The sequence below is a fragment of the Malurus melanocephalus genome, unplaced genomic scaffold, assembly GCF_030028575.1.
Source record: "Malurus melanocephalus ecotype Western Australia unplaced genomic scaffold, MMel_1.1 scaffold_45, whole genome shotgun sequence".
In the NCBI taxonomy this organism is placed as follows: domain Eukaryota; kingdom Metazoa; phylum Chordata; class Aves; order Passeriformes; family Maluridae; genus Malurus; species Malurus melanocephalus.
Window position 1 is genome coordinate 667,168 of NW_026623277.1, and position 16,930 is coordinate 684,097.

The following is a 16,930-nucleotide window of genomic DNA, read 5'->3' on the forward strand; positions in this document are numbered from 1 at the left end:
GGTGCTCAGAATGGAGGCTGCAGAGTTAACCCTCGCAAGCTCTTTTCAAGCAAGACCAAAAAAATCTGCCCAAATAGAAGACACCAAAGGTCTGCGAAGACCCTTAAGCTGTACCTTGTTGCATTTGTTTTCCCAGTCTCCAAACTATGTTGGCTTTGCTCTATAAGTAGTTCTATAGATAGTGATAGATCAAATAGCTCCACTGTCTAGGCAATCCAGTGCAGTAATTGGACCTTCCAATGAGTAGCCCACTTCTGCCAAAATCATTCTAATTCAACACATCCGACAGAATAAAATAGGGGACATACAACATAATCAGACACAACAGGGCTGTGAGCTGTATGAAAAGATTAAGTCACATAAAATGCAAAAAAAAAGGCTTTTTAAAGTAAAGAAGTGACCTGTGAGGTAATGCTTAATATCCAAAGATTTTGACCCCACCTCCCGCTAGTAAGTGATGCGAACGTAGACTAGAAGAACATAAGTAACTCCCAGGTCTGCTGATCTGTGGTTCAAGTTCAGCTGTGACAAGAATAAAATAAAAATTCTCCCTTCTTATGCATACATCACCCTGACCTCCCTGGTGACTACAGCAGCCTGGCAGCACAGGCATGGATCATAAGTCCTACAATCAAGCTGCTTTTAGGTCTGGAAACCAGGCTAATGTCCCTGCTTGCCACCTCCAGTGACTGAAGAATCACCTCCAACCCAAATCTAGCAAGCTGGAAATCAAGCAAAGGTGTCTGGGGACCTACTTGGATGAATAAGGAATTAAACTCCATCATAAACCCAAAGGATATGAAAGATGTAAAGGATGTGAAAAAGTAATAGAAATAGTTTCCAATCATGCACAGTTGAATCCAGAGAAACCAAAATCCAGCTGGATTTGAAACTGGTGAGAGACCTGAAAGGCAACAAAATTTATCTGTCAGCAAAAGAAGACTGATGAAAAACAAATCCACTGCTGAACACAACAGGAAAACTGTTGACGAGGGACATAAAAAAAGGAAGACACTTAGTACTCTCCTTGCCTCAGGAGAGGTAAGAACTGACCTTCAGGGATCCCAGGCCCAAGAGCAGTAGAAAAGAAAGAAAGAAAAGAAACTTAAAACAAGAAACCTGACCTCAGTGGTGGATGATCACAATGAGGAATACTTAAGCTGCCCAGAGAAATCCATGGGGCCTGAAAGGCTGTGGTTACAAGTGCTGAGGAAGATGACAGATGTTGCTGATAGGCAACACTTGGTTGTCTTTCTGCAGTGGGTTGACCTCAGCTGGGCACCAGGTACCCATCAAGCTGCTTGATCATTCCCTTTCCCAGGCAGGACAGGGAAAATAAAGATGGAAAACAATGTCTGGGTTTAGATAAGACAGGTTAATAAAGCAAGATGGAAAAAATTAATCCCTACTTCCCACTGATTATCAATGCTTGGCCACTTTCCAGGAAGCAGATCTTCAGCATATGAAACATCTGCTCTGGAAGGCCAACACTGTAAAATAACAAATGCCCCCTGCTCCTCCTCCTTCCCTGCCTCAGCTTTTCTACCTGAGCTGACATCACAAGCCATGGAACATCACTTTGGTCAGTGAGGGTCAGCTGGCCTGGCAGCACAGCAGCTCTGGGGGCTGTTATGGGAAATGAACTCAGCTCAGCCAAGAACCAACACACTTTGAAAGGTCACAGGGAACACTGGTTGCTTCTGAGTAGTGGAAAGAAGAAAGTATCACCCACCTTAACGAGTGGCAGGAAACTCTCTTGCCCTCTGGATAGCTACAGGTGAGTCTGAAAACTCAGACCCTGGAAGGGTGATCGAGGAACTAATCATGGAAGTCTCCTTCAAACACATGAATGACAGAGAGGTGGATTTATAAAGGTAAAACCATGTCAGACCAACCTAACAGTGCTCCAGAATGATGTGATTGCACTGGTGAGCAAAGGAAGAACAGTGGATGTTTGTATCACCTGCTTGTGATCAGGGACCTGATACTCTCCTGTACTGTCCTCACTGGTGCACACCAAGGCACACCTATGTGTGCCCAAACACACACTAGCTAAGTGGGACAGTGGTAAGGGTGAAAACTGGCTCAAGTTCCAGGCTCAACAGGTCACAGTCAGTGGCATGGTGCTCAGCTGGGAGCTAGTCCATGCCCTGCACTGACACTGRATCCAACCCCTGCCCCAGATGATGGGACAGCACACCTGCTCAAGCGATGATGCAAAGYTTTGAGGAGCAGCTGATGACAGACCAGAGGACTGTGCTGCCACCCTGAGGAGCTTCAGCRGATTGGGGAATTGGGCAAGCATGAAACTCAAAAGACATTCAACAAGAAAATGYGACTCCTCCCATTGAAGAGAAAAAAATCCCATGTATCAGAACATTCTGGGCTGGGAAACAGCTTCTCAGAGAACTTTTGAGTCCTGACAGACACAAAGCTGAAYGAAAGGAGAATGTGCCCTTGTGACACAAATGACCAACAGCCACCTAGGCTGAATTAGAAGCTTTACCAGCAGGTGAAGGGAGGAGGGGATTCTTCCTGTCTACTCAGCACTGTTGAGAGACTTGCAGGGGACCATCTCCAGCTGTGGGATCCCTACTGCAGCAAGGTATTTCCAGCTGGAATCCAGCAGAAGTGATTAAAGGGACTGGAGCATCTCCAGAAGAAAGGCTGAGAGAGCTGGCACTACTCAGACTGGAGAAAAGGTCTTAGTCGTAAGAATCTGAGGAAAGGAGCCAAGAAAATGGCACCACATTGCTCTTTGCAATATCAAGTCGCAAGACAAGAGTCAATGCACACAAACTGAAACACAAAAAAATCTCATTTGGAAATTCCAAGCAGATTTCATTCCRCAAGAAACATTTAATAGTAAAGAGTGGTCAAGCACTGGAAGAAGTAACTCAGATTGTGGAGTCTAACTCTGAAGGCTTTCAAAATCCAAGTGGACACAGGCCTAAGCTCGTGGTGTACATGCTCCCAGTGGTACCTTCAACCTCARACAATCTGTAATTCTACAGTAACACAGAACCAATCTTCAGGAAATTTTCAGAATTGGGCATCACAGAGAGGGGATACAAGAGTGGACAGGACAGAGGATTTCCAGTCAGATTTTTRTATGAAACCAGCAACACAGTAATCTTCTCCCTTCTCATCCCCAAGAGGAATTCAAATTAGAGACACTGTCTCTCAAAGGGGAATTCACACTACTGCACACATGCTGCCACATTTTAAGAATATAAACTCACACAGAATCCATCAGAAGAGAAAAAACCTGCAAAAAATAATTGCTAACTTCAAATTCTTGAAGTGTGTTTACAAGGTATTGTTCACATCTAAGAACATAATGCAGATCACAGATTACCCGACATGGAAAGTATGCAACTGACTACTCCTAACACACTGAATTTGGGCAYACTAGTCACAGGAATAAAACATATTAAACCAAAATCAGTGCCTCATCATCAATATCTGAACACCATATTTAACTATCTTGCTAAGCACTAGAACTTCTGGCTAGGCAAGAAATCRGAAAGAAGGAAGTAACTTCAGAAATCCGCATAATTTAAGTTTGACTTTCTTTGGAAAAACTACTAGTTAGTATTACTAGTCATCTGTGATTACTGCAATTTTTACTACAGGAAAACAAGCACACCACAAAGTATTGCTGGTATAACTGATCTCTACGCAAAAGAGCCTTGCCTAGGGTACGTGATTTACATGGGACATACCCCTCTTCATTTTTGATGTCAAAGTCCAGCTATTTCACTTGTGATACACATTGAAAGCGCAGATTTTTCAGACTCATCTACCTACCTATATCCTGTCAATTTGCTCATTCAGTAATTGCTGACACTTCTAGATTTATGCTCTTTAAATGATTTTTATATGGACTGCATTAACAGCTGTGCCAAGATTTTAATTCCACAGCTAATTCAACAGGTGCATATTACAGTTATGCAATGTCAAAACCACTGAACATAAGGCAAGTCAAGAATCAGCCTGAAAGCCTGCAGTTTTAAATATTGAATGATGACACACACAGTACAACACTGAACARCACTATTCTGGGGATACCAATCTTAAAAACAGTTTTACTGAAATTTTCCACTGCAGTTAGTAGGAAARACACTTGTTTCTAGACTTGCAAACATTATACTGTCAAATCCAAGTATTTTCAATGCTTTAATATTTCATTTCCTAACATCACCATGAACTGATTTACAACTTTCATGTGAAAACTGTGAAAGACAGCAGGTTAAACAGATAAGTTACCAAAAAGAGTACAGGCACAGTTCCTACAAGYGGATGTTTCAGTTTCTTACTGTCTGCTACTACTAATGAACGCCCCATTATCAYGCTCTTATATCTTATTAGTAGAGGACAGAGTATTTGTACTCTCTCAAATAACTCAAGAATTTAATGTAATTTCTTCCTGAATACCTCTACTGAATGTATCCTTCCACGTCTTTAAATCTGAAATCTTTAAGTGTTAAAAATCAGTATTTCAGTAAATATTTACATTCATTAGCATGAAGTGCAATCTTTCTCCTTAGAACACTAYATGCCCTTAAGAGTGGTATCCAGTTCTTTTAAAATTCATGTTTCTAAGGGAAAAAAATTCCAACAAAAAACTACCCTCCAGTATGTAGGTTAAACCTACCTACAAAGCAGACAGGTTTCTACTGAGAAAGCGAAAACATCAGGAACATTACTATGGCCTCCTTGGCAAGCACARTTAAAACAAGGACATACTGCCTTTTCTTACAGCAATGTTCTCAGAGGCCATTGTGCCAGGCAAGCATTCTTTACTTGCACTTAAATTTGTATGAGATACCATGATTCAAGAACTCTTCTTAATTTGATTTCTAGTAAGAAGATACTGCAGCATACCACAGAGATGCGGACTCAGGTTGTTGCCTGAAACAGGGGAGCACACTGCTGTGTATTCATCAAGTTGACTTCCTGTCTCCCCTTAAATGAGGATTGTTCCACTTCAAACAAAGCTTCAATGCCACTTTTTCCCAGTATACACAAGACTACCTTGTTGAACGTGTACGTGCTGAGCTGACTTCATGGTGAAAACCTGCAGTAGAACATTTCTATGGACAGAGCAGATTGGAAATCCAGATTTCCCTCTGTAAAGAAAATTTACACCCAGCTCTGTGGAACTACAAAAAGGTACTGCTCAACACAGCTTCACTTACAAGTTTAGATTAAGGTGATATATACAACCAAACCCCATAAAGGCCCAGCTTTTACAGCCTACTGTGCAATTGGGAATGCACTGAAAAAATGGACACTAAAATAATAGCCTTCAGCATTATCATCAGAAGAGATTTCACTATTTCAGTCCACATCTCAAAGTGTTCCAGCTCTGGCAGCTACAACCCATGGCAGAGGTGGGTCATGGGATCCACGCCCRCTGCCACTCAGTTGAGGGCATGAGTGGACCAACCCGAAAAACTTAGACTTAAGGCCAGTCTTTAGTCTGAGAGGACGAGGACCAAAAGGCTGTGTATCATYAGGATATAACCAGTTAAAAGAGAGCACACTGCTCCATGAAAAACTGCTGTATGTAGCACAGAGAAACACCACAAACAGGCTTTCAGAAGCTTTGGTCTAAAACAACTGACACTCAAAACAAGGGACTGCAGTGAACACTTGGTGAACCATGTGGATGTGGAGTGCTAAAAACAGAAAACAGCTGGAAATCCTGCGACCCATGAAAACAGAAATAGAGGTTTTCCCAGAAGTGCTCAAGATACTGTTACTGCTCACCTACATTAAATCAGGGTCATAAACWTCTGATAAAAGAAAAACAAGATTAATTAAATTTACTGACATAAAACATGAGACAGAAATTAGGCAATACAATCACAGAACAGCAATTATGTTGTTTTACCTTTACAATGACAAAAACGGAGAAGAACATTTTTACACTTGCAGTTAGGAACTATCACTGTCTTGTTAAAAATAAGAAATACTGAACTTGAATTTAAGTACAAAAAAAATATGACAGGAGATCCAGTCTCCAAATATTCTCCATTTTATACTTTTCACATTCTTACAGTCTCAAAAGACCTCTCCTCAGACTTTACATTTATGATTCTGATCCCCACTCATGTCCTAACAGTGAGAGCACCAGGAATTTMAGACACACTAGGAATAAAATAAGCAGTTACTCTTCAAGGAGGACAAGAGCACATAATATAATATTAAGTCCTCCACATGAATAACACAAACAGGAATAAAATTGTGAAACAGAAGATCTCAATTACCCTCCTGAAAGAAATGAGTAAGCCTCAGGTTATACCTAAGAAGCTGCTACTATTGACAGAGACTCTGGCACTATATAGAAATGCACAAAACACATCCATTGCAACTTAAAGAGTTCACTGGAATATCTAACAACCTTTCTAGAAAAACTCTTACTGTATGGATGAAAGACAACAGAGTCAACAGTTATTATAATGAAAAAGCTTGAAAGCTGCTAGCTTAACACAAGTCTGTTTGTCTCAACACTGCCATAATTTCAAAAGTAAGCATAAGCGTATTTTACAGCAATAAAAACACTTTTACAAAGAAATGGATACTGGATTTAAAACAAAATAAAGTAATAATTTAAAAACCCCTAAACAAACAAACAAACAAACCATCTAAAAACAATGGACAGATCTCTGCCTGGCATTTACAGCATTTTGAATCCCTGCAGAAAACCACAACCTTCTTAGAGGACTTTGCATAGCATGGGGAGGGCAGGGTACAAAGATGCAGCATCAATCTCAGAAGTAAAAGTAGTTTTTGTTGGTTTTGTTAACTAGTTCTTTTTGTTTCTGCTTGCATAAAACCCAGCTTTTSAGCAATGCTTGCCAACTTCCATCAGCTCTACACTGGCCCCATCTAACAACTGCTGGCCCCATCTAACAACTCCATTTCTGTGTCAGGAATCCCTTATCCACCTCAGGAAGGACCYTACTGAACTGCTGAGGCTTTCTGGCTGTAAAACTGCTCAGCAGCCTTAGGGGTGAGCTGCACTGGTCCAAGGATTCTCTCCCTCAGAGAAAAAGGGATGGGCTCCTGTAACACACTATAATCAGCAGCAACATGGCACTTGGGGCTCAAACACAAAACAAACCATGATTGCCGAAAGTGAGAACAACACATTTTATGGTTTGGCCTGACCCTGTGTGTGAACGAACAACCATGTGGCCATAACGTGGTTTACAGGAAGTGACAGCGACATGCATTAAGAATTGAATCCTCCTCTCCACATTATTCAGCTCCATGAAAAACAAGCAGCCAGCTTAAGCTGGCTAAGTAACATTCAAAGTCTGAAGAGATGTGATTTTCAGTGGAGAAGAAATTTTACCTGGGGGTGAAAAGGTGTGTGTGTGTTTATGTGTAGCATGAAAATGCTGTCAAAGCTTTAACTATCAATATAGCTAGAAGACTGAATAATTATAAACTACRTAACTCCTGCAGATATTTAAGGAAAAAAAAATACTTTACCTTTCTTCCAAGAAAAAATGTTTTTTCTGTTTCAGATCTGCTASAGCAGTTCAATTTTACCTTAGGAATATAGTCCTGAGGTATTTAATTACTCTGTCAAGACCACTAAATGCTCTGGCACCACAGCCCCTCTCTCAACCTTTGYTGATTGACATCAGTAAACCTCACAAGCTTTAATTAAACTTTCAGATAGAGTTCCCTTTTGCTCTATRCAAGATCAATGTTCTTTAACACTGAGCAGGGGGAGAAGGGGATAATTTAAAAAAAAATAATCAAGATTATAAGGAGGTTTTCTCTCATCTTCACAGCTCACTCGCCTCTGGTATTTTCATACAGACTTTTTACACAACTCATGTGTACTTCATTGCTACCCAGGGACATTAGTTAGTCAGAAAATCACTACAAAAATGACATTAACCAATTTTTTCTCTAAAATTATCAGTGGTGAGGACAGCAATCTCTTTTTTTTATCTGCTGTACTAAACACAGAAATCAAACCAGCATGTACCTTTTTTTTTAATATTCTGTTATTTCCATTAAATAGACAAAGTATTCTCAAAGAGTACTGACATTGGTAAATTTTCTTAAGGGTGCAACTACGCAACAGTTATGTTAGAAAATTACTCCTTTGCAATTAATCTTGGTGTAAATCTAAATAGTGATTCAGGCCGCCAATGACTCAAAGAACACTAACAAGCTTGAAGCACACCCCTCACTTCAAATCTTCCCTTGCTATACTGCACTTTTTTTGGCATTTGTGAAGCTAACTGCTTAGTATCACTCTTCTATTTAAGTCTTAACTAGCTCTTCTCATCACACTTTCCACAGCAGGGCCATCAACTAAGCGATGATGGCAAAGTACATCTTGTGCTTGTAGCCAAAAAAWTTCTTTTTAATGAAGAACTCTTTTAATCCACATTGAAAGATACTCCCATTCAGATAACCTCACAATAAATTCACTTGCCTGTTTTTTTAATTTTATGAGTTTCCACATAAAAAAACCCTACAAAAGGGGAGGGGAAAGCTATGGAGCATGTCTCCTCTCCCAAACAAAAGCCAAGATGAAAACATGCACTTAATTTTCTTATCACTATGTGTAAATCAGTGATTCTCATAATCTGTTTGTTCCCCTGAGTTKTTCACATTTAGGAAGAACTTATCTTTCCAGGACAACCCAAATGAAAAAAAGTCATGGGGAAAAGCAAGCAAATAAGCAGAATAATCCAAGAACAAAAAACCTCATTTTTACAGACTCTTAAATAGAACAGAGGAAAAGAGCTTGCCGGCAGAATCATCTTCCAAAAGAAAAACCACAGAAAGTATTTTCCAAGATGTAACTTTTTTTCATATTAAAGCTGCATAATCAAACGAAGCCCAAACTTCACAACTGGCACCAAGTTAAACATGACTAAGATTGCTGTGACTTGCTTTGGAGATACACACCTGAAAGCTGGTTAAGATACTTTGCAAAAAAAAATCAGAAAAGTATCCAATAAAGCATTCCACAGGATCTTCTAAAAAAGGGATGAGGTAATAGGATTTTACACTGCTATCAATATTTAAAAAACCCCATTAAGCCTGCATTTTGCAAATCCACATTTTTCAATGTATTTTATTTCAAGGAAACAGTTAAGTGTTATGTCCTTAGGGATCAGAAAAACATATCCAATGACTAGCAGGCTGGTATAGAAGCTGTGGATCAGACAAATCTGTCACAGCCCCAGTCCAGAGCACCAGGGTCAGGACAGTCCGTTGTTTCTGACTGAAAGCTCTCTGAAGGGAACATTTTGACTTGGGAGACCTGGCTTGATAACCCCTTCCTTTTTTGCCTCTGTAGTCAACAGAGCTCCCAACTCAACACCCTGGACATCAGAGTCATGTTTGCTCAATCCACGCTTTCCATGCAAAACAGTACTACTAGAGCACAAGCATTCCCTTTCTCACCACCACCCAAAAGGCAGCCTTGTAAGTCCTGGGCAACAAAATTTATTCAATTTTTCCTGAAAGCAGAAAACAAGAGAGGATGYGGGCAAGATGTTTGCCAGAAACACACAGGGAGCTTTCAGCACAAAGCATCTGTGTCCATGGCTTTCATGCAYTGTACTTCTSTGCCATGAGTCACCATTTGTTACAMAGCAGTAGTAAAGTTTCAAGTAGTATAATTCACTTCACTAAATCTTACGAATCCAGAACAGGTAAGGCACTCTAGCCAAAATTACTGCTACCTTATTTTTGTCTCCGCTGCCTTTCAGTGGCTCTGTATTGCTTTTTAAGTACAAACCTTTTGAGAGGTGAACTTTATTTATTTCATGGCTCAAACATTCTCCTAGTTAGAAGGCAGTCTCTATGCAAGTGATCAGCCAGCAGACCCTGCTGTCTAACGAGCAAGAACGGGCTGGTTGAAACATACTGCCTTGAAGCACCAACACCTATGAAACATGTTCAAAAGTCTGAATTCCCTGTTAACTTTATTTCATCTCSTCTCTCTCAGAATTTCAGAGCGCAGTTGCTCAAATGAGTATCCTCAGTCTTCTGTTAATGGATTAAAAGAGGAGATGAAAAAAGTAACTCTCAATATTTCTGTTTCTAGAAATTCAAGAAACTGTTTTTAGTAAACGTGTGTGAGGAGTTATAATACAACAGAAAAAGAGAGGAATACCAAACATTAGAAACCAAAAGATCAGAGCCCTAAAAATAAAATAATTAATAGAAAACAAAAAAAAATTACTTCAGCATTTCATTTTAGGGATTTGTAAGAGGAGCAAGACAACTAGCAACATAAATCTTCAGTATTAATAAGAAAGTCATACCTCTTTGAGAAAATGAGGAAGCACATGGTGTTCAAGCACATGCAATACTACATTTCTTCAACTAAAGCATACAGAATGATTTCTTAGTTAAAACAATTCAACTGTAYATATAAAGTGTTAAGTGGGTTAAGAAAAAGAAATTTTCTATACTTTCTGTAGTTAATCAAACCAGACTACAAAGAATCATTCGCTACATTAAGACCCTGTTTATTCTAATGACATTAGCAGAATGCTTGTTACACTTGTAAAGGCAAAACAAATCAGGAAATGGAAACAGTTTCTTTAAATTATTTTAACACTACATACTTTTATAGTCTTAGTTTGAAGTCTCAATCCATTCAGGGTATTGATAGCTTTCTCGGCATCCTTAGGGTCAACGTAGTTCACAAAACCATAACCCAAGCTCTGTCCTGATTAAAAAGACAAATAGAAGTCATCGTCAGTACCACACAAAGGACAGCTAACTGTTAAAAACCTATAGAGACACTGAGAAAACATTGCTTATACTGAAGAACATTACTTGCCCCAAGTAACAAAAATTGGGTCACATCTTATTTTTCCACTAGCATTAGTAGATTTCATGTAGCTTTCCCTCTCTTCTTATGTTCAACAGAAAAATTGCTACATTCAGTTTTATGCAAGACTTAAAAACTAATAAGCAGTACAGGTTCAGGAGTGTATTATGGTTTGTTAGACACTAGAGGATGTGCAGAAGCATCAGGTTTAAAGTGGTGTCAGAAATACACTATTCACTCTTAAACTTTTTTATTGAACATAGAAAGTGTAACGGCAAAATTTTAGACTAGTGCTTGAACATGAAGTAAATTTGAAACTCACTCAATGTCAGAATTTGACCCAAATTGGAAGCAAAAACATTTTACAGATGTTACTCTCACAGTAGATACAGCCCCTCGATAACAAGGAGGGCCCATTTTATTCCAATATTTAAAACAACAGGTACAAGCCAAAGACACAGTATAATTTTCACATTTTTTTAGTGTTGTAAATTCAGATGACAGATGGACTTAAAGCATTTTAGATTAGCTCTTATCTTTGAACAACAGCCCCTTTCTAACATTATTCTGCTYAAGCACCTATTTAACACTTAAATTTTGCAGTAGTCATTGTTTAGCAACTTCAAAACCTACACTATATAACCCTAACTAGAATATTACTTTAGAAGTATTATTAGTGCATAAGAATGCAAATAGATGGAAAATTTTAACACAGTGAAAAGATGCCACTTAGTAAGAACACTACCCTTTATTAGCACAAATCTTTCCAGAAATGCTCCCATACTCTTGAGGTTTTTTGTTTGGTGTTTTTCTATTTGTTTTTTTTTCCAAAGCAAAGGTCAAAAAAATTGTCAASGAGCCATAGGGAAGTATCCAACACATCCAATTCACAAAATGCTAGTTAGAGTCATTAGCTTGGATACACAACAATATAAAACAATGAACAACATTATATAAASCACAAATGGCAAATACATTTATTACCAAAGAAAGATAAAACAGAACTCATGCTGTTTTAAGTTCTTGTATGGGATCTATACAGTATTCATTTAACAGTATGTAATGCAAAAGAAAAACCAGCAGGAAATTTTGCACTTAATACAATATGATGCAAGGGTTTACTAACAAGGCCATCACCCCTGGCATTTATAATTTTACACCAATTATGCCTACCATGACACCAAAGGTCAGAGGACACCACCACCCAACCTCCCCCCAAAGCTACTTTCATTGTCTCCCATCTCTTCCTCAAAACACCACAGGCAAACACAAATTGTCTGGATGGAGCCATGAACAGGATAACACATGCATYAACAGAGAATCCAAATCCCAATGGGATAGAACACTGAGCACCTGCTCTAAAGAATCCTGCTCTGAGCAGGAGGTTAGACTCCACCATCCTTATGCCTTCAGCCTCAGCAGTTTGTCATGTTTCTGTAACAAACCATATGGAAATACCCAAAAGCGCTTCTGCATTCATTTATAGCYCTCCCTAGATATAGCTGAGTTACTAATCCTAGAGGCCTTTTTCCTTATTAGCTTGATTACAGCAGAGTGATTTCTATRCCTGTCACCTCCATCACTCCTACTGTCTGCAGAAACTCTTCCCAACAAAAAGAGGAATGTCTCCTTGTGCATGACTGATCTCAGTCTTATTTCCAAATATAGAAATGCCRATTTCATGTGTTTGCTAATAATCTCCTAAGGAGCCCTTTTAAATGACAACCTCAAATTATGTTGAAATCTCAGTCAGAAAATTATTTAGTACAGGATGTTTCCAATACAATACTCACTCATTCCAGATGAAACAGAAAAAGRTGTGAAAAAATTATTTTTCCTACCCTACCTGTTGACATGGTCTACTTTTTATATTAAAAACACCCAGAACACTGCAGACAAAGAACTTACCCAGCTGTTGTAAAGGATTAATTTAACGACCATTCTTCTGGAGACACTCTTAGTTAAAACTCGGTAAGTATTAGGAAACTAGCCTAGGAAGGTGCACCAAAAAGACCCAGTAATTTATTCAGGATGAGTGTGAATTGATTGATGCAATTTTATTCTATGACRTTACAATTAGAAAAACGCTTTCAGCATCAGAGTGGCAGACAACTGAAATAGGCAACCAGAGGGATTGTGAAATCTCCATTCCTGGAAATACTCAACAGTGTTACTGAMCATGGTCCCAAGCAACCTGCTGAAGGAGAATCTGCTTCTCAAGAAATGACCAGCTTATCTCCAGAAGTCCTTTATGGCCTCAGTGAATTGGTGAATGAGATTCTATTTACTTCASCTTTGTTTAATTTAGGTTATCATATAAAATTCAACAGTGTTCTCTAAAAGTTTTATTTATTTAGAAAGGTTAAGAAAACACAAAACGTCTTACAAATTGAAATTATGCTTTAAGATTASTGGTTTAATTAGAAATTATCAATAATTGAGAGTTAAGAATCACCTTCTTCACCACAGATRAAGATAAATCTTGACTTTGAATAAGCAATGAAAATAATTGTATATAGAATCCGATTTCTGGAATCAGATGTTTGAAAAACCCCTCTTAAGTATTCCTGCTTATATTAACTACTTTTTAAGAGGTCTATCAGTTCATACACAGATGGCTGAGTTCCAGAAAATTCAGACAAGCTTTTAAAAAAATACAGTAGAAGCTATTTCCAGCACCCCATCAGATAATCTCAGCTATTCCAAGTTATGTCTGACACCTGGTGGGAAAGTACCAAATGGGTTACAAGAAGAACTAAGTTTCTAATTAAAAAGGACTTCAGTCCAAACTTATTCAAGTACCACTAYGGCTGTGCAAGCCAGAGAGGTCTTGTCTTACTTGGATTTCAGAGACCACTACACTCACTGTRCACAAATTTTACTCAAATAAAATTAGACCAGGACAACTCAAAAGCAGTTCTCCTTCTGTGCAGCTTTTTCATCATTTCTCAATGTCTAAACATYTGCTTTCACGACAAAACAAGCAGAAGCTAGATGCACTTAAACCAAACCAGCCACCACTTAAATATCTAAGAGAAACTTCATTATTTAATAAATGTAATGACTAGTTCATATTGCCTGAAGATAAGGATTGAACTGAACAATGACAGAACTGGACTCTTCCATCTGTGCCTCCTACACCAAACTGCATTTGCCAAGAGAGCAATGTCCTCCAGAACACWCATCTGTCTCTACGTCTAGTAACACATTTAAAAACAGAATGTGTGTCTCAGCCTGCAAAAAAGYGATGGAAGAAAGACAATAAACTGCTAGTTAAACAATCCCCAGATTTAAATGTGTATCAAAAAGCTGCTTAGTCTCCTCCTGTATTAAGACAGGGTCAGCTCCAGCCGGCTTCTACTTTGTGCTTAATGACATTGTCTGAAAAAACTCTTATTCCTCTTCATGTAAGCTGTCCTGGTGTTCTGTCTGATACTGTGTGTTAGGTATTTTGAATACGCAGTTTTGTTTTTTGAGGCTCTTCAAAATTAGGGCCTACTCAGCTTCAACATGGACAAGACACTACCTGTGTCATCAGCACTTTACCCATAACTCAGATCTACAAGCAGTATTAAATTTAACTTWTCCTAAATAAAGCAGTGCCAATAGTTTCTTACTTAACTATCACTTGAGCTCAACTCCCTTGATAGTTCTTGTGGCTACTTCACAAACTTATTTAAAGCTGTTTTTGYAAACCTTCCTACTAGATTTTATGCTTTAGACACTATGAATTTTAGACAACAYAGTGCAGAAAAATCCCAACAGTTAGTTAAATGATTGGTAAAAGAAAAAGTCACCTGAAGTAGAAAAAGTAAAAATGATGAAATTATCTGGAAGGAATGAGGAAATAAATGAGGAAAAGCAGTCTGACTTGAATTTGTCTTCAAAAAAAAAACCTGAAAACCCACAAGCCTCATGGTAGAAGTAGTGCATCTCACAAGCCTGCAAGACAGCAAAGGAGTTAAGAGTAAAAGCTACGATTTCAAAGCTCACACTGGAAGTTCACATTTATTAATTACATCTTATGTATTATGTAACTGATACTTGTAACAGTCAAATCCAAGCACAAGTGGCAAAAACTCTTTACACTTAGGCATCTCTTTGAACACAGACATGCTGTATCCACCATCAGTGACTGACAAATGCTCAGCCTCTATGTATGTCACCTACAAGAAAAGATGCAGAAAGCACTATGCTACTCAGTTTAGTAGGGGAAACTTCCAGTTTTATTTCATATTTTTGAGCCTCATAAATACTACATGAACTCCAGGTAGGATGATGCAAATTTAAACAGTAATCTGTTAGATAATGCCAAATTGGTTTTTGGCACTACAGACAATACATGGAACAGATTTTGAGAGGGGAAGGGCAAACAGTAATTTCAAACATTTTAATTCTAATCAGTCTTCGAAAAGACTTCTCAAGAGACTGACTGGAGATCCAAGTTTAGAAAAGCATAAATAAAGTAATTTAACACTAAAAATCAAGTAATGAACACCCTGATTCAGTATTTAGGAAAGGAAGCAGACTAACTAAATAGGCAGTCATCACCAAAGATTAAAAAAGTTTGAAGTTGGAAAGGAAGTAAGTAGAAAAGTATAGCTAGGGTCACAGTGCTCCTGCATTTACTCTATTATGCCCTGAAAGATGACAGTTTTTGTAGCTTAAAACATACAGAGGCTAACTCACAATACTTACGAGAGAAGTATCACAAATAAAGTAGTTTTATCCTGCCCCARTTGTTTCAGAAGTGTTTCCTAGAAACTATAAATAATGCATACTGCTGTAAAAGCCCAAAGAAAATCCTCTGCTATCCAATATTCAGAACAAATAGATGCAATCCACAGAGAAAATAGGTCGTGTGAAATAGATGTGATAGAGATGACACCCAATTTTAAATGTTTTGCTTTCAAAAGCAGCAGCAATATTCCTTAAAGCAGGATTGAGCCAATGAAAGTTTAAGAATTAAATCTAGCAGGGATGTCATGGTGAACATAAAAAGCTTCTATATAGGTACTTGGTGAAAAGAAAAGTCAGGGAAAATATGGGCCCTATCTGGAATAGAAAGATTACCTGGTTACCAGGGATATAGAGAAGGCTGAGGCATCCTAGATAACTATTTTTTTCTCCTCAATCGGCACCAGCAACTGCTCCAGCCACACTGCTCAAATCCTAGAATGAAAAGGCAGGGACTGGSACAATGAAGTACCTGCTGTATGAAAGCATCAGGTTCAAAACCATCTAAGGAACCTGAAGGGGCACAAGTCCATAGGCCCTGGTAAGATACATCCACAGTTTCCTAAGGAACTGGCAAAAGAAATGGCTAAACCACTATCCATCATATTTGAGAAGCTGGGGCCATCTGATGAAGTTCCCATTGACTGGAAAAGTRGAAACAAAAGCTCCATTTTCAAAAATGGACCTAAAGACAAAGTAGGGGAACTATAGGCTTGTCTGTCTCACCTATGTATGCAAGATCATGAAGCACATCCTCCTGGAAACTACAACGAGACACATGGAAAACAGAAAGGTGACAACAGCCAGCATGGTTTCACTATGGACATTTTGTGCCAGACAAATTTGATCGCCTTCTACAACAGGGTTAAGTTTGGGTGGATGACAGAAGAGTGACTGATGTCATCCACCCAGAGCTATCGAAGAATTTGATGTTGTCCCACACAATCTTCTTGTCTCTAAGCTGGAGACATGGATGGGAGGACCACTTGGTGGTTAAAGAATTGGCTGGATGCTCACACTTAAAGACTTGCAGTCAATGGTTCAAAGTCCAAGTGGACACCAGGGACAAGTGGGAAGTAGTGTTCCTGTGGGGTCAGGAACTGGAATGGTCAGGAATTGGGACTGGCACTCTTTTACTCTGTCAGCAACATGGACAGTGGGATTGAGGGCACCCTCAGCAAATCTGCTGACAACACTGAGTTGTGTGGTACCAATAATACACTTGAGGGAAGGGATGCCACCCAGAGGGATCTGAACAGCTTGAAAGGGGAGTAGCTGTGAGGACCTCCTGAAGTTGAGCAAGGYCAAGTGCAAGGTCTGCACSTGCRCYGGGGCAATCCCAAGGACAAACACAGAGAATGA

The 16,930-nt window shown here is 38.9% G+C and overlaps 1 protein-coding gene across 6 annotated transcripts in view; it reads right to left on the reverse strand.

The window, feature by feature from the left end:
* Positions 1-16,930, reverse strand: part of ELAVL2 (ELAV like RNA binding protein 2) — a 46,334-nt gene that overhangs the window by 11,867 nt on the left and 17,537 nt on the right. For all 6 annotated transcript variants that reach the window (XM_057364965.1, XM_057364967.1, XM_057364966.1 and 3 more), the window contains one exon: positions 10,623-10,726. In XM_057364965.1, coding sequence (XP_057220948.1) covers positions 10,623-10,726 — 104 coding nt within the window. The remainder of the gene's footprint in view (positions 1-10,622; positions 10,727-16,930) is intronic.